This window comes from Neopsephotus bourkii, unplaced genomic scaffold, assembly GCF_033783945.1.
Source record: "Neopsephotus bourkii isolate Nb327-2 ecotype Australia unplaced genomic scaffold, CSIRO-AGI_Nbou_v1 NB_873, whole genome shotgun sequence".
In the NCBI taxonomy this organism is placed as follows: Eukaryota; Metazoa; Chordata; class Aves; order Psittaciformes; family Psittacidae; genus Neopsephotus; species Neopsephotus bourkii.
Window position 1 is genome coordinate 2,407,320 of NW_026901367.1, and position 18,321 is coordinate 2,425,640.

At 46.5% G+C, this 18,321-nt stretch overlaps 1 protein-coding gene across 1 annotated transcript; it reads right to left on the reverse strand.

Moving 5' to 3' along the window:
• Nucleotides 1–4,142: 4,142 nt before the first annotated feature.
• ERLEC1 (endoplasmic reticulum lectin 1) lies at nt 4,143–18,319 on the reverse strand. Its single transcript, XM_061356873.1, has 14 exons — nt 18,087–18,319; nt 17,377–17,481; nt 16,121–16,201; nt 15,193–15,270; nt 14,978–15,041; nt 12,780–12,820; nt 10,300–10,523; nt 7,672–7,801; nt 7,114–7,275; nt 6,368–6,427; nt 5,979–6,103; nt 5,394–5,471; nt 5,137–5,212; nt 4,143–4,433 (listed from the first exon to the last, which is right to left on the reverse strand). The coding sequence occupies exons 1-14, from the start codon at nt 18,243–18,245 to the stop codon at nt 4,362–4,364; spliced, it is 1,455 nt and encodes a 484-aa protein (XP_061212857.1). The 5' UTR covers nt 18,246–18,319; the 3' UTR covers nt 4,143–4,361.
• Between the last annotated feature and the right edge of the window lie 2 nt (nt 18,320–18,321).

Sequence of the window (18,321 nt, forward strand, 5' to 3'; positions counted from 1 at the left end):
ATCAGGAATAAGCTGCAGCACGGAGATGATGGGGGTAAGGAAATCCGTGGGGTGTTAAAAGCCGGGCAGGTTCAAGGCTAGAGGACATCGAACTGCTCATGTGCACTTCCAGCCACCCTCCCCACGCCGCTTACTCACCTTATCCTCAGCGCTGCTCCTCCACCGGTACCCGCTGCCGCTGCTGCCTTTTGTAGCACTGGGAGGGGAATGGGGCGGGCTGGGAACGGCCCAGTCCCCTGGGACAGCCGGGATCTGCAGCCCCACTGCCCCTGTGGGGCCGGGGGAGGAGGAGGTTTGCACAGGAGCTGCTGCTTCTCCCCCATCGCGTGGTGCCAGCAGCAGCTTCAGCCGCTGCCGAGGGGGAAGCTGGATGTGGAAGTCGCTTGGTTTAATGCTTGGTGCAGTGAATGGGGTGGCCGCAGGTGTCCGCTGGCTTTGTCCTGCCGGAGCATCTCTGGGAAGGCCTGCAAGTGCCAAGCGTGAGCACTGGGTTTAGAACTGGTTTACTGCTCTGTGGGGTGAGTTTCCCAGCATGAAGAGGGGTTTGTACTGGGCTCTCCCATGTGCGGATACAAGCTCTCGTGTGCCAGGAGCACTGCTGCAAAGTGAGCAATGGCCCTTTCTGTGTGCTTTAAGTGAGGCAAAGAGCTCACAGGAGGCTGGATCTGGGAGCCGATCTGGGAGCCAGCAGAAGGGGGCACGAGGATTGCACAAGGCAGAGCTCTGCCATCACCCTCGGCCGCTGCTTCCGCTGCTGGAGCTCTCTCGCTGTTGTGTTTCCACTCTGTTGTAAGCAGTGACTGGAAACCCTTGCACTCGCCCAGAGGCTCCCCCCATCGCGGCCAGGGGGGCTGGAAAACCCCCAGGTTGTTTGTGCTCCCTCTCTGCTCCCACCACCGGGCACTCTCCTGCCCCGGCAGGTTCAGGAATTGCCCTGGGGTCTCCCTGTTCTTCAGGCAGATCCTGACTTGCTTTAGTAGCAGACACAGGAAATGAAGAGCTTCTTGGAGGCCTCGGGGAAGGTCACTGAACCTGCTTTGGGCTGGGGGGTCCCTGCAGTGGTTTCTCCCCAGTGAGGCTCCCTTCCTTCCTTCCTTCATCCGAACGTAGCCTCCTGCTCCTGAGACCCGGAGTTCCCCCTTGGGAAGGTGCACAGGGCCCCTCAGACCACATCTGCAGCTGGTTCTGAGGGTGAAGCCCAGCTGGAAGAGGCCAAGTGGAAAAGAGCATTTTCAGTGCAAGGACCACGGCATCATTCCAGCTTCTGCCTCCTCCAGCCGGTGTGCTGGGTATGCATTTATGCTCCTGGGTTTTGGAGGCAACCTCTTACTTTGGGACTGTGGAGGAAGAGGAAGGTCCATGGGAGAGAGCAGGGAAAGGGGACGCAGTGCGGCTGGGAGCAGAGCCGTGGCAGCGCTGTGGTTCCCCACAAGGACTCAACAAGGAGATCTCATTGCTGAAGCAGGTCAGGTTCCTCTTGTGCACGGTCCCTCTGCGGGGAATGTGTTTTGGGAGGGCTGGAAAGGTAATTAAGGGAGGAGAGCTGAAGCTGCTCCAGTGCAGAGGGGGTGAGCATCAGCATTCAGGAGCCCAGGCCTCGAAGGAGCTTCCCCTCTTCAGGTGGGCTTAGATTTGGGTGCTGGGTGAAAATGAGAAGTCACATCTGTACATCTCTGCAGATGTTAGGACAAGGGGTAAGGGTTAAAACTGAAATAGGGGAAGTTTAGATTGGATATAAGGAAGAAATTCTTTCCTGTGAGGGTGGTGAGGCACTGGAATGGGTGCCCAGGGAGGTTGTGAATGCTCCATCCCTGGCAGTGCTCAAGGCCAGGTTGGACACAGGGGCTTGGAGCAAGCTGCTCCAGTGGAAGGGGTCCCTGCCTGTGGCAGGGGTTGGAGCTGGAGGAGCTTAGAGGTCCCTTCATTACAAACCATTCTATGATTCTATGTTGCTTCCTGTGCAAGGGGAAGCAGAGGCTGGGGAACACGGAGGTGGACACACAGTCCAGGGTTTGGCACCAGCATGGTTTGCTCAGAAAACGTCCAAATTTGAGGTCCTGTGGCCACTTAGTCAGAGGTTCTGCTTCCCCTTGGCACTGGGGACTTCCCTCCTGCACGGGGAGTGGGATTCATTACACTGCACAAGAACTGTGCTGCTCTCTCCCTCTGCTCTGCTCACCTCAGCTGAGGGTGCACAGCAAGCTTCAGTGTGTGGCTTCTCTTCCCTTTAACATGACCAGGCCCAATGGGTGCAGGGGCAGTCTGACACCAGCCCATGCCTGGGCTGAAGGGGCTGAGGGAGGGGGACAGTGCTGCTGCTGTGCTCGCCTGAGCAGGCAGCATGGGAGGAGCCTGGCCCAAAGCTCCACAGGCTGGGCAGGTCACTTGAGCGTGGCCAAAGCCAAACTGTGGTCAGTCCAGGACCCACATTCATCCCCATTGCTGCTGGAGGCTTCATGAGAAGGTTGGTGCGGGTGTCTGGTCAGGCAAGGAAAAGAGCTTGAGGGCAACTAAGTGAAAGAGCTGAAGTCTGGAGGACATGGCTTTTAATGTCATCTCTTTTCTAAAGCTATTGGCTAAAAAACAGCATTAAAACTTGTATCACATTTTGCTTATTTATCTAATGGTTGACAAGAACATGGGGGGAGGGTGGTCATCTGTGTAGAAACCTCTTCCAGAGTCAAAAGCTATGTTTAGAAGACTCTACCCCCCTTTGCCAGTTTCCACTGTCACATTGCTAAGCCAGGGGAAATGAGGGTAGCATCAGAAGCAATGACTTGGAGTTTAAATGCCATCACATCCTGCTGCTGCTCTTTTGATTTTCTGCCCTATGAGGCAATAAAAGGGGTTCTATTGCAACAGGCCAGCAGCTTCAGTTGCTATTTTGGGTGCTATGAAACGAGTCATATGCCAAAGGGCTGGCGGATTTCCGTCTGAGGTGGGTTAGGAAACTCCTGTACCTTGCACAATGGTTGCGGGAAAGAGGAAACGCAGCTGGCTCATACACTGAGTGAACATCACTGAATCCCAGACTGGTTTTAGGCAGTGGGACCTTAAAGCTCCTCCAGCTCCAAGCCATGGGCAGGGACCCCTTCCACTGGAGCAGCTTGCTCCAAGCCCCTGTGTCCAACCTGGCCCTGAGCACTGCCAGGTGGAAGTTGTTACTAAGAGCAAGCACTCAGTCACCTCTCTCAGCTGTGAACTTGCCGTTTCTGGCCTACCTCCAGCACTGCTCAGCACAGGGCACTGGAGGACACGGTGCCTCCTGCCTGCTCAGTGTGGAGGGGCTGGGGTGTGTCTGGGCTGGGGTAACTCAGCCACAAAGGAAGGGATCCAGGTCCCAGCTGGTAAATGGTGCACTGTGCCAGCCCTGGGCTCTCCTGAGGGACTGAGCCTCGAGGGGGTGTTGGCTGCAAACCAGCAATGAGCAAAGTTACTTTGAAAGCAGCTATTTTAAAAGGACAGTGGGAATCGACGTGGCATTTCACCTTACTTCCAGGGATGTGTGGGGCAGCAGACTAGAACTTCATGCACCTGCACCACATCTCTTACTGGCATGGCTGCTGTGTACCAGAAGACAGAAAAGGTCCATCAGGAGGCAGGGGGATGCACTGAGGAGTCACTGTTGAGAAGGAAACTGCTCAGACACACAAATGCCACACGTGGCTGAATACAGACAGGGGAGTGGAGAGGGCTGGCTTGTATTGACAGCTCTGCTGCACCAACTGCTGGCTGTTGATCACTTGTGTCATACCTGAGAGTCCTTGGAAGCACAACAGCAAGTCTCAGCGATGGCAGGAAGAATGTCCAGCAAAATAAATACAGTAAGATGAACCCTGCAGTGTTAATATCACAAAATATCCCAGGCTGGGAGGAAAAAATAACACTTGAAGGGATAAGGCAACAGGAGAATGCATTTCCAAGCAGTCAAACTGAGGTAACGCTGTGTGTGGACAAGCAGTGGCAGCAGAACAGCAGTCAGTGTTGCAGCAGCTGGTGAAGGCTCCCGAGTGAAGGGTTCTCTTGGCAGCTGAACTTCTCCCATGAAGCTGGGCCGTATTCCTCTTGCCTTGTGAAGCTGGTGTCTTACACCTCAGTGCTGACGCCGCCGGCTGCAGAAGGTGCCACACACAAGTCAAAGAGGAAGTGCAAGACAAGATTTTAATCATTCAGAGTTTATCGATAACCTCTTATATACACATTGTTATACACAAAGTGGTTCGTGAGTCCCTCCTCTGCCAGGGTTCTGCTGGTGAGGCTGAAGCTGCTCTTGGCTGGCACCGTCTCACAGGGGGATGTGAAGGAGGAGCAGCCGGTGGCCTTGGTGACAGGTATGGCTTGTGCAGGGGCTCTGCTGCTCCTCAGCTGGGCACCGAGAGGAGCCCGTGCTCGTCTGCTGTGTCCAGAATCTTACAGATGACGGGAGACTCCACCTTGGATGGAACAGATTGGAACAGTAAAGACTACGAAATCGTACCTCCAGTGCCTGAAGGGGTGCAGGAAAGCTGGAGAGGGGCCTGGGACAAGGGCCTGTAGGGACAGGCCAAGGGGGAATGGCTTGAACCTGCCCGAGGGGAGACTGAGCTGAGCTCTTAGGCAGAAGCTCTTCCCTGTGAGGGTGCTGAGGCGCTGGCACAGGGTGCCCAGAGAAGCTGTGGCTGCCCCATCCCTGGCAGTGCTCAAGGCCAGGTTGGACACAGGGGCTTGGAGCAAGCTGCTCCAGTGGAAGGGGTCCCTGCCCGTGGCAGGGGTTGGAGCTGGAGGAGCCTTAAGGTCCTTCCAACACAAACCAGTCTGGAGTTCTATTTTACAACAGAGCAGGAGATCAATGAAGACAGACCGCCATAGGCACAGTTCTAGAGCAGCATTCTCTAAACCTGAGTAAGTGCTTTCTACTTTTGGGTATGACCCCCACAGCATACTCAGTGTAATTAGTGTAATGAACAGTGACTCTCCTTTCTCTGAGCAGATCCAACTGAACAAAATGCAATACTTGCTTAGATGTTATGTGTATGGGCTGAAGTATACTACTTGTACTCTGGGAATCTCCTGGGAAGAGTCACTAGGAGACACCTGGAGATACTCTCTGCCAGGTGGCACCTGATCACAGGGAATCCCCCATATGTCTTTTCTTACCCCAAGGATGTATTGGCAAGAATGAGGCTCTAACATGTATATGGTTACAGCATGAGGGGAATCGGATTCTTTACATCTGCAACAGAAAGGAAATGTTGTGGTGTTTAGTGTCCAAGAAACACAGAACTAAACCATGTATTTCCCTCTTGCATTTTAGGAAGTTGACAGTCATTGCTTTCTGCAGACAGCAGAGGCTGCCCCCTCTGACACAGAGAGCAGAGACACAAAACAGCAGTTTACTAGGAAAGTGAACTTACTTCAATTTCACAGTCACCTGCCTTGGCTTGTCTGTCAAGTCACAAACATCTCCATTTCCATAGAAATGAGACACCATCCTGCCACAAAAGACGGGAATGAAATCGTTTGGAAATAGTAAACACAGATCTTAGGCGGGCAGCTAACTTGTGTGATGCATATCTCATCATTCTTCAAATACAGGGGGCTTGGAGCAAGCTGCTCCAGTGGAAGGGGTCCCTGCCCGTGGCAGGCATTGGAGCTGGAGGAGCTTTAAGGTCCCTCCCAACCTAAACTGCTCTGTGATTCTATTTAACTCAAATATACAAACCAAAGTAGTAACACTGTATTTCAGTGACTGCAGAAGCAAACAGTTGTTCACTCTTGGGAGATCCTTCTCTGTGTCATATCCCAAGGGTTGAATTACCTTTTCTGATGTTGCATGCTCATTAGGGGGAAATAATAATAAACCAAATACCTATACACACTGCTCCTCAAAGCAGTAGCTATTTGTGAACTGAACATTCACACGCTGCAGAAGTGGCCCTGATGATTATTCCTCTCTATGGCAAGCATGAGGGCAGTGATGATGGTGATGGTACCCATACCGAACGGTCTGCGTGCCGTCTTCCCGCAGATGATATGTTCTAGCAGCGTTCTTCCTGGCCCACTCAATGTGTTCCTCCTTGTTCCACGTACCCACCACCACAGAAGTCTTGCCAGTTTCCTTGTCCTACAAAAGGGGAAGCTGATAATTACACCTTGTACGACATATTTAGCTGCGAGCATATTGTAAATGATGTGTAGAATGTCAGCTCTGTCTGACATGGTACCTACATCCCCCTGCATAACACAGGCAGCACACAGAGGATTTCTTTCCTGAAATCCAACTTAAATCACCCAAGAACATGATGCCGGTGTTTTCAGAGTGCAGATTCTCTAACCCCTTATTCCCCACAGCCATCTAGTGGCACAACATGCAACTACTTAAACATACCTCATGATACTGATGAACGTATTTGCCGTAGCAGAATTCATACTTCCACCAGCCAACACCCTGGGGAGAGGGATAATCTCAGTGTTAAAACAAAGCTAAAACCCACAAACCAGATAAAATGCCCCCAAAGAGCCATGTCCACTTCCCTCCAGACCCTAAACCACTATTGATTTTAGCTGTCAACTTTCCCATCTGTTAATTAGATGTGTTGATTCAAGACTGGCACTGAAAGGGACTCTCTTATCAGACTGACACAGGGAAGGAAGTGTCAGAGGTGGAATAAGTGAGTCTAAGCCAAGTTTAAACCCGAAGAACCACATAGGACTAAATTCCTTAAACTAGTTATATACTCCCTGTTTATCTCTTAAAGAAATACTTTCCTCTTTGAAAGACAGCACAACTTCAGATGCCTTTGCTCTGCTGGCTGTTCTCTCAGTAAGTCTGATGAGAGTCTTTTTTTCCTTCTCATTAACCAAATCAGTTCTCAGGATCTACTTTAATTTCACTGTGATTCTATTCAATTTATAAATATTCTGTTTATTTATGATTGTTCAGATAAACTGAATTTCAACAGAAAGGTTAAAGATACCTTCTTGGCACATAAGCCTTCCCGATATCAATGCAGGGAGAGGCAAGTATTAGCTGTATCCGAATGCAGCTATCACAGTTCATGGAGAAATTAAATACATAAACCAGTATGTGCAATTAAGGAGTAGCTATTTAATTATATGTGGCTTATTTCTCACCCCATGGAAGCAGTAAGAACCACTCAGAAATTCCTTTATGAGCTGCTCATCAGTCAGTTTGGAGATGTGGGTTGTTCCCACAGTTAACAGTTGATGGCTGCCAACAGCAACAGGCTTGTGAATGGAAGAAAATTTCTCTTCTTTTGTTGACTGCATTTCTTCCTGAAATGGAATTTTACACAAAAACACCCATTTAGATTTCATAAGGCCCTTGCAAAGTCATATAAATTAAGTGAAGTTACTTCATACTAAGTGAGGTGACTGTGGGAACAAGTATGAAAGCATTTTGTCATTGTTTTCACTGTCTTTAGCATAGCTGAGAAAAAAGAGCCAAAGACTTCACCCATCTGTAAACTGCAGGCTACAAAAAGTTCTAAATCAGTAGCCCAAACTTCCTTGCTTTGTTTTCATTCCAAAGTAGGTAACTTACAGATGACTTCAACAGACTGACATGGTCTTACAAAGCTGGGTAACAGAATTTACTCCATGGAAGTGAGAGTTGTGGGTGTTACAGCATGGAAAGTAAGTATTTTCTATTCAAAGTGAAACAAATCCTACCTCCTTAACCTTTCTAAAAGGCATCTTCATCATTTCTTGCTGTTTCTCCAGCTGTTCCAGATTATGGGGCTTAAGTGGTGATCCTGGCAGAGACTGGCAGAAGATGTCATTCACAGGAGAGGCCCTGAACCTGTCCAAACAAGTGAGCCAAACATCACTTACCATGCCTTAAAGACAAGACAGATTATTTTACTGCTCTGAGTTTCTGGCTGAGGTGTGTATTTTCCTTCTTGTACTTGCACTGTCTCAGCCAAAGCTACCCTGTTCTTATAACTGATGTGACTATGTTTTTCACCCGGTTTAGTCTCCCTCCTAATGCTGCCAGATGACTGGAAATGTGATCAAACCCCTCTTCATCAAAAGGAAAAGCTGCATATTAAAAGGAAAACTGCAGTGTACATGAACTATGAATGTAGTGTCAAGGCCACACAAAACTCTCAGAAACCTGGAAACAGCAAAGGTTAAACCTGATAGATGCAGTTCCTGTATCATTAGAATCATACATTCTTGTATTGCCTAACATATGTGGCTTTTCTTAGTGCACATATACCCATTATTCCTTTACCACTCTCTTCATGCCCCATCCCTGGCAGTGCTCAAGGCCAGGTTGGACACAGGGGCTTGGAGCAAGCTGCTCCAGTGGAAGGTGTCCCTGCCCATGGCAGGGGGCTGGAACTGGATGAGCTTTAAGGTCCCTTCCAAACCAAACCATTCTGGGATTCTATGTCTGCAAAAAGCAGCTTATCTCAGGAAAGAAAAAGTAAGAGATGAAGCAGAGTCAACGCAGGTTTCTTCTCAGTGTACATGAAGGCCTCGTTAAAGCACCAAATAAGCCTTAACAGAATATAGTAAAGGAAAGTGAACATCACAATGAGAACCACAATAACGCATTTGTGCAGCTTTCCCTGCTCCTCCTATTGAAAAGGGCCTTTTTGGAGAAAGCTTATTTACAAACCAAATGTGCAGATACTGCTTCAGGAGCAAGGTGGCCTTTGGTGATGTCCTCCTAGGAAGAGGCTGTAGTACACAGCACTAGTTGTGAAATAATCACCACTGTAGTTAAAAGAACCTTAAAACATTCCATAAATTACATCTGCACTCTAGATGAAACAAGCCCTGTACCAAAGCAGCCTGGCTTTATCTCAATTTTATTTAAACAGCACTAAGACTGATAGTCAGAGCAGACAAACGCTACCTTTTACTGCCTCCCTCCTTGGCCCCCATTCCCACCAATTTAAAAACCCCTCAAACTGCACCCAGAGAAGAACTAATGGAAATACTTCTGCTCAGTTAATGCAAGTCCATTATTGGGTAAGATAATGGGAAGAGCACTGGTGGCTGAAGTACTGCTCGGTGCTGTTTAAGGAACACATGAGAGGAAAAGTGCTCTTAACATGAGGTTGGTTTGTTGCTTCCTCAGCTGAGCAGCACTTCCAGCTGCCATCTCCACCCATCTTTATTTAACAGAGATGATGAAGTGGGAGATAACAAAGACCTTTATGTTTATTTTAAGTATTTCCTGCTAGTGGCCAGGAAGCTCTCCCTGCCTGCCCTTTGGGAGGAGGGAGCTCAAGATTTGTCCTTATCAAACAATAGAACAATATGTCTCTGCACTTTCTAGTTTGGGGCTCATACAGAGGCTTAAAAGGGTCAGAGTAAACAGGTAACAGTGTAATAGGGAAGCACAGCAGACAACTTGTTGCCAAACCCATCTTCATGAAGGAATGTACAACTGATAACGTAATATTTAATAGCATAACTTATTTACTCCAACAGCAAGTGTTTATTAAATGCATGATTGAGGATTTTGTCCTTTATAGACTCACTTGCCTATTTCAGAGCAGGGATTAAATCCTCCCTTGTTCTAACATCTGTGTACATGGGAAATTCAGAACTCCTGCCACTCTTTCCCCCTTCATTTGTATACCAGATTCACTCTGCAGTTCTATTTACACCCCTTGAACAGCCAAGAATCCATATGACTGAGACTAAACGTATCCCATAGGTGCACGGCACAATCTGGGGGTGGGAGGGGAAATCCTAAGCTTAATTTTGGAAAATAACACTGAAATTGTGATGTTTCATGTGAAAATGACTTCACAGCTGAAGGCAGTAAAGCAGGACAGAGACAGATGAGAGCTCCTTAAGTTGGGACTACTACTAAAATAACATCAAGGTTATGCCTGAAGACTACTTTTGTTTTCTGGAATTATGGAAGTTGAAGTCTATACTCAAAATAACACACTGATGCAATCTGCATTCTTTAAATACCACAGAGATGATCCCCCAGACCTTGAAATCATGAGCTAAGAGGAGACAGGCTGTTGTTAATCTGCCTGCAGCCTTATTGCCCTAGTTTGTGTTTCCCCAGTGACAGGGCTAGGAACTTACCTGCTGGAAATAGTTGTACTTCCCATCTGTTTCTCATGTGAAATCAGGCATTAGAGCCTTACAGACTGCAAAGATCATGCAATTTAACCTGAAAACTTAGGATGCCTTGCCAAAGTACATACAAGTGTCACAGCTCTGTACCAGAAACCACAGCTGGGCATGACTTACATAAGCACATACATGTGTGGCACCTGATGACAATTTGAAGTGATGGTAGCCAAAACTGGAGTACTGTACCTGTATTTAGGATGGCTGCAGAGCAGAGGTGTCAATATAACCACTTCGTATTCGCAGGTGGTAACTTCTGCTACTGAAAGGATCTCATGTTTAGCTTCTGGGTGACAGATGTACATCACTGTGCTTGACCTGGGCAGGTTTTGTCTCAAGCTACAAGGTGTGCCATTTCCCATTTCTACAGGGTAATATGGGGTCATTTGCCCTTCTATGTTTTTGGTAGGTATCTAGGTGAAAGAAAGTAAAAAATTAAGAGGATGAATAAAGCTCCTTTGAGTCTTCTGAAACAAAAGACATGCTTATACTCTGCAGAGCGAGCATTACAGTATTGAAAACAGCCCCTGTGTAGTCACTTGGTGTTTCTGCAACATGCAAACATGCTCTGGTTTATTACCTCCATACCCTGCACAAATGCACTGAGCCACACATGAGTTTTGACTACAAAAGCAGGTCGTTTCTCTGCATGGGCTGCCTGATGTTTCAGTTCTAAATGAGCTTGTCAGCTGCGTGCAGTGTTTTGGAAGAGCACCAAGCCAGCTGTGTTCACCCTGCAGGAGACAAGGGGATGAGAGTAGCTCTGCCAGACTCAGCTCAGGTCTGACCAGGCCCATTACCTTCACTTCAGTGCCAAGGCTTGTAGACTCTAAAACACCCCTGCAAAGTGATGCCTGCACTACATCTCTTGGCATTCCCAGCCTGGACTGTTCCATATCCAGAGCATCCCACACCAGCTGTTATTATGGCTAATAAAGTTAATGATAGATACAAAGAAAAGTGTGGCTGTCTTTAGACTTGTCCCTTCCTATGTTTCATCCAGCTTCTACTTTAAGAAATTAATTCCCCAAACTGGTAAAAATCCCTCTCTGGGTTCCTAACTTGGAAGCAGCTGAAGTTCCTAGGTACCAAAAGTACTGCTTGTGCAAAAGCCATGCTGGAACCCACAGACTAGACCTTTTCCTACCTGTGTTGCTTGAGCTAGTATAGGTTTGCAGTGCGTGACAAATCAGGCTTTGTGCTAAAAGGTGGTGGTGCCTTCTGTGCCCAGGACACTAACCTGAGGACCTGAGACCCTTCTGTATCTACTTATTTTGCTTTTCAAACTACATTACCCCATCACAGGCTACTGATTCTCTCCTCAAATTGCTCCATCATGAATGAAATGATGAGACATTCATGAGGTTAAAGAATGAACATGCCAGCAGCTCAACTGCTCAGGTGCTTCTTGGCTTCCAGTCACTTATCAACTTTATACTTCAATATTCAAAGGTAAGAAATGAAAATACATTCTGTTTGTCTACAAAAGAGCTGATAAAAAAGGTACCAGTGCCTTCCTTTTCTGTCTTTCTCAACGAAACAAGTGTTTTTTCCTTAAAAATTGAAGAATTATGCCTATACATTTCATTGAAGGTAACCAAGAAATCTGAATGCAGGTAGCTGTGGTTTGCACACAACTGAAAGGCACGCAGTAGGACTTAAGATACACCTCTTGTTGTGGCAGTTGCTTGAAGCACCACCCAGCTGTGTTATCTGTTATGTGTTCTTTCCCTTTCCCAACTAGAGAACCCATGCAAATTATGGCTAAATTCTTTATGGACTGAAACCAAGACAGCGTTTGTATATCAGAAAAACTGTCAAAGTCAGTAAAAGACAACTTCCTCTGAAAGAAAAAATAATTTCCCTTACAAGGAGCTTAGTTTGAATTTCCAAGAGGCATAACTGCCACTGCCATTAGATTGGGCCACATTCTGACTTGGTTCTGCTCCACCAACTTATCTGGCATGTGTATTTTCTGAGATCCTCTGCAGAACCACCACTCTGTGCTATGTAAATCAGCACTGCAAGGGACATGCAGACTAAAAATTGATATAAGACTTAAAAGGAAGGATAACTGGCAATAAGGTAGGTGTGTGTCTGTCCACAGGCTACTGCAAATTCCGAACTCCAACGTGCTTCAAGTACTTCCACTGTTTTGCTATCAAGTTAGTGACTCAGAACTGAGTTTTGGGGCCTAAACAAACAGCAAAGTTCTCTAATGGTAAAGGGAAGCAGAGTTTTATGGGAAGGGTGAAGTCAGCTAAGAAATCTCTTAGGGATTTTGTGCTGTAGGATTTTGTTAATCTTTTTTTCTGTACCCAAAATGCACAAAAGTGTCATTAAGGGAATTGGAAAACTGTCAGTAGACCATAATGTGGATTTGTGGTTATGTGTATTGTCTTCAGAGTAGAAGAGTACATAATTCATCACATTTAAGTTTAAGATTAGCATAATTTTAAGGTAAATAAGTAGAATGGAAAGAAGATTGACTAACTAGACTATATAGCTTCCTGAGCTGGGACTGAGAATCAAAGTGAGAAGAGTGCAGCTCAGGAACAGTTTCATTTTTTGGTTCTCAATTTGGAAGGGAACTTGTAACATTAATCTCATCACATATAAATTGCCTCCACTATTGATGGCTAAAGTTAAAATAGATGGTTTTCACTTGCCTCTTTTGCACTGTCTTTGAGATTTTCCTTCTCTTCTTGATCTAGGGAATAATTAAGAATGAGGTAAGCATAAAATCTGTGAACTTGAAATAAAATGCAATTACATACACAGAAGTCTGTATGGTGTGTGTATTTGCTGGTACTTTGTGTATATGCTGACAAGAGCCAATTTCATGAACTTGCAGGTGCAAAAGAGGAAAGAAAGGAAATAAATGGTGACCTGTCAGGAGGTCCAGAGCAAACAGAACAAAACAGGAACTAGCATTGTCTTAAAACACTTTTGAGTGTACAGGACAGGCCAAATCCAGCCCTAGCATCAGAGGAAGGCCAGTCAGGGCAGGAGAACATGTCACTCACTACTGCTGTTCTTCCAGGCCACCTGACTGCCCTTCTCAAGGTGAGTGGATTACAGGCTGGGATAGTAAACAGGCAAGTTCTTCAGCTCACCCACTAGCCAGCCTCAGAGGATGCACTCCTACGAAGAAGTGAGGCCAGACTTCATGCCAGACTAATGATGCTGAGAGAAAACATCCTTACAGGGCTGGGGCTGCAAGATGTCACAGGTGAGGATCATAGAATCAACCAGGTTGGAAAAGCCCTTTAAGCTCACCCAGTCCAACCATTCCCCAGCACTGCCAAGGCCACCACTAACCCATGGCACTGAGGCCTCGTCTCCACAGGGTGTGAACACTTGCAGGGCCGGTGCCTGCAGCCCTGCCCTGGGCAGCCTGTTCCAATGCCTGAGCACCCTCTGGGGCAGGAATTGTTCCTCAGCTCCATCTAAACCTGCCCTGGTGCAGCTTGAGGCCGGTTCCTCTTGTCCCATCCCTTGTTCCTTGGGAGCAGAGCCCAGCCCCTCCTGGCTCCATCCTCCTGTCAGGCAGTTGGAGGCAGCCATCAGGTCCCCCCTGAGCCTTCTCTTCTCCAGACTAAACCACCCCAGGTCCCTCAGCCTTCCAAACTGCTTCAAGACTCCATTCAGAGTTAGGTGAGCAAAAGGCCACTCTGCTTTGCCATCACCCATTCAGCTGGTCCAAATTTACTGTCTCACACTCCTGCATTCAGCTTACAGTGGTTTGAGAAACCATCTATTTTTTAAGAGTAGTGTGAATTGCTATGTAGGAAGCATAAAAAGAATAGTTTGCCACCTAAGCAGAAACACAGAGGGTCAACATCCTAAAAGACTCAGACAGTAAAGCAACTCAGTAGTAAAGAAATGCCAAGCAATGCAGTTTCTGAAGCTGTGTTTCTTTTCAGGACTAAGATCCCCAGCTGAAGGCTGCAGGCAGGAATGTGAAGGAATGGGATTAAAGGTACTAAATCCCTTCCAAATTTGAGGCATTCATGTTAATCTCTTGCAGGAACAGAAAAACGTGGTGCCATCTTTTACATACTAACCTAGAATTAAAAACCACCAACCTAGATTGTTTTTTCCTACTGTTTGTATCATCACTGATGAATGAATGCTTACTCTTTGGATTTTAAAGAGTTCTCTGGACTAATACACCACTGAAGTGCTCACCCAGAAGGCAAATACTGGCAGATACAACCACAGAACTTCCAACATCTACTATAATTTACAGGCAAAAAAAATTACAACCGCTCCAAAAATTAGTTATTCTAAACTACAGTTTGAGGCTCAGCTACCTAATTCCCACCAAAGCCCTATTTCAGTATTTCTGAAGATTTACAGCAGGATCCCTAAAAAAATACTCTCAAACAGTTCCAAGGTTTGCAGATGATGTGTTATTACAGAAAAGCAGAGGCCAACATGTGCTACATACTCTGCCCTCTGCTACAGTTTGAAAGATACTTCTCCCCACCCAAAGAGTGGCAACAGGCTGTATCACCAAAGTCTGGTCTGTCACACACTGATTCCATTTCTTGTATTATGTATCTTCTTTCCCTGACACTAATTATTGCAGATTTGTGCATATTATACAATGATTAGGATTGGACGGGGCCTTAAAGATCATGCATTTCCACTCTAATCAATTAGCATGGCAAAACTGACAAGATGAATGAAATGTGAGGTGCTAAAAGGCATTCACTATAACAATACATTCTGTAACAAGTAATCTACAAAATTCTATGCTATTGCAGTGGGAATCAGTTTTGTACAGCCTGTTCCTCAGGTAGTAATAATTAAAACCCAACAATTAATAAGCATCAGCAAAATAAAAGAACCCAAGACAAACCTGGTTCTGATAATGGGCTCTTCATCATCATATTCCCCAGATAGTATTCTTGGATGTTTATTTTCTACAATCAAAAGGAGTTAAAAGAGATTGCAGTTACCAATTTCCATCCTTTTTCAGGTGTACAGGAATTCAAGCCTTCAGGAGGAGTTAAGCATGAACATGCCAGTGGAAAAGGGGCATAATTTAAGATGACTCAATGTGCAGAAGCCTACCTGTCCTGTTTCCTTCTCCTCGTGGTACTGGCGGATGTGTTTACCATGGCAGACTTCATATGTCCAGTAAGATTCAATCTTAAAATAAACAGATTTCTGTTTAGATACATCCTCCCTCACTCCAGATTCTCCCAAAATTCTGGCTTTTGCAGCAATGAAACACAGCCCAAGCAGATGGCCTTGGGCACCCTCCAAAACAACAGCACAATGAATGGTCTCAGTGTTCTCTAAGCATTTTGATGTTCCAAATAAATACACTGGGCAGTTTCCTTGACTTTCACACAGATAAAAACCGAAGGAAAAGAGTTAAATAAGATGTAAAGACTCAGTTTTCCCCTAAACCATTGGGGCTAAGTTGCAGTGACTCCATGCAGCCTGGTTTTGACAACTGTCTTTGATACAGGCTGTTTACCAGCTGTGTTTGACACACTCTCCCTACTTTAAGGACTTGTGTGGGATGCCACATAGGTGTAAATATTCAGCCACTTTCATGGTCTCTGTACCATGTTGCTTTGGTATTAGGCTTGTTCTTTAATGTAAGGCATGAGTCTTGAAGCAGGATGACAGTTGATGGAAAACTAGAAGACTTTCAGAGTATTTAGAAGCATGTTTGGTTTGGTTTTCTAACACTTTTCATTAGGTTGTCACACATTATATGGCTTGATTCCAAGAACAAAGTATTTTAAATCCATGTTCGACATTGCTGATAGATCAACCCCATTTATTTGAATGCTGACATCTTCCATTATACAGATTTTTATCAACATATTAAGAGATTCATAAAGTTGTAGAGACCTTATTTTGGCCTGAATTAGTACCTGAAGTCTGAGACATATTTATCCAAACAGTTTAATACACTAAACCTTGAAATGGACTGGATTGTAAACTTTTGATTAGCATTTGAATTATCAACACAGAAGTAACATACCCTGTATGAACAGCTACTTTGCTTAAAAAGTGGTTCCAGTAATTCTCCTGGAGTAGGACCTTTATAGTCTTTTTCTTCTTCCTAGAATAGAGGGATATTTCATTACACTAAAATTAACACTAGTTTGGTTAATATTCATTTGAAATAGTAAAAAAACAAACCAAAAATCTCATTGCAGAATTGAAAGGTACAAGCCCTCATTAATTCCTGCCTTGAAGGAGCTGTGTTGTGATTAGGGGGAAAAAAAAGATCCTTTAATAACAAGGGGCAAATGGAAGTCACAAATAAAGTAGTCAAACCAGAAAAGTTTTGTGGCTGAGAAGTGGTGAAAGAGCAGGAGCTCTCCACTTGCTTGTGTCCACAGTGGCAGGGTGGGGTGTGCAGAAGCAAACAGCACCAACAAGCTTCTCATTTGTTAGTCAATGCTGATGCAGCATAACTGGGACGTTGCACAGCTTTTATGCAGTTAAAAAATTGGATCAAAAAAGCATGAATAATACCGTGAAAGTTTACTTCTGCATCATTTTTGCTCTAGAAACATGCATGCTATTGAAGAGATTTCCATTCCAAGTTCTTGAGTATTAAAGACTTGTCACCTAGCCTGCTGGGTGTGCTGTCAGTCACATAAAGGATGAGGGCTGTGTCAAAGTGGGAGGTCCCACCACAGGAGTGCAGCTCATCTGTGCAAGTTCTCAGGGTGTTTCTCACACCCTGAACCTCGGGAGGAATAAACGACCCATGATAAACCCCACCAAAGGCCTCCTCAAGCTACATTTTCTGTACAAACAAAGGCATTCATTTCTTTTTCAATTTAAACCTCAAACTGTGCATCCAGACGTCCAATTGAGGAAGCAATGACCAAGAATAAACCACCATTGGTAGAACCACTACTGGGATAGCACTTACAGATAGGATGATCACGACAGCAGTGTCAACAACCTCTATAGCCATTTACTGATCTAGAATTTGACAACGGCACTTAAAACCCAAGCATTTCCCAATCTTAGCAATACACAGAACATTACAGCAATCACGTGTTGCCAAATAAGGACTTCAAAGCGTTCAGACTGGCCCCACTTATTACAGAGCTAGTATGTAATACGAAGTGAAGGCATCTACCACAAACTGTGAAGCTCTGAGGGGTGCTGTAGATGATTCTCTCCTTATCTGGGGTAGGGGGAAAAGGGGGAACTGAAAAGATGCTGTCAAGACTTGTCTGCAGTTTATAACTGCAATAAAGGCTTGACTGAACTTACCTCATTGCCACTTGCTATCAGCGGAAGCAGGCATTTATACTTCTCTTTGTCCACAGTGGTCATTATAATGTAGTTATCCTCTTTGTACAGGACACCAGTTGTAGGCTGAGAAAACAACCGACCTGTGGATTAGTCCAGTGGTTCTTTTACTGCTCCTTGTTAGAAACAGCCTGGGACTGACGAGCAGTACGGTTAATTCATAGGGGCCCGGGGTATTCCCTGGGTCTCCATCATGCCACAAGACTGAAGGCTTTTCTTGCCTTCTCCTTCACTTCCACCCTCTGCCTCCTGCCACATCCCTGCTGTTATAAAGGACGTTTCCTAAAGCAACACCCCCAGAACCGCTGCACTTTTCCGGCAGCCTTTCCCATGTTGACTTTCAGGGCAGGTTTCCCTGGGATTTGCCCAGCTGACAGGCTCAGGCCATGGCCCGAGTATTAGAACTCACCCTCTGCCCTGGGACGTGTGTACCACAGCCAAAACGCGGGGAGATGCTTAAGGGACCCCCCCAGCAAAGGCTATGTGGGGCTCACCCCAACCTGAAACACTTCTGTAACGGAACGGCTTCAAACCCCAACTGCCAAGTGCGAGGGCTCCGCCGCTGGAGCCACCGCCCCCCGTTAACAGCTACAGCCGCCCGGCTCCTCCAGGGAGAAAGCCGCTGAGGGAGGAGTGACCGGACACCCCCCGGCCCCCGCCGCGGTACCGACCAGGCTGAACTCGGTGCCGGGCCAGTTCACCCTGAAGGGGATGTCGTCGCTGAGCGGAGGGAGAGCGCGGCCGCCCTCCGGCACCACGGCGGCCGCCAGGGCCGCCAGCAGCGCGCAGAGCAGCGCCGGGGCGGGCGGCCGGTGCCGGCGGTCCCTCATGCCGGCCGGCGGGCAGGGACAGAGGGAAGGCAGCGAGCGGAGCGCCGGGCAGCGCCGCCGCCACGTCTGCTTCCGT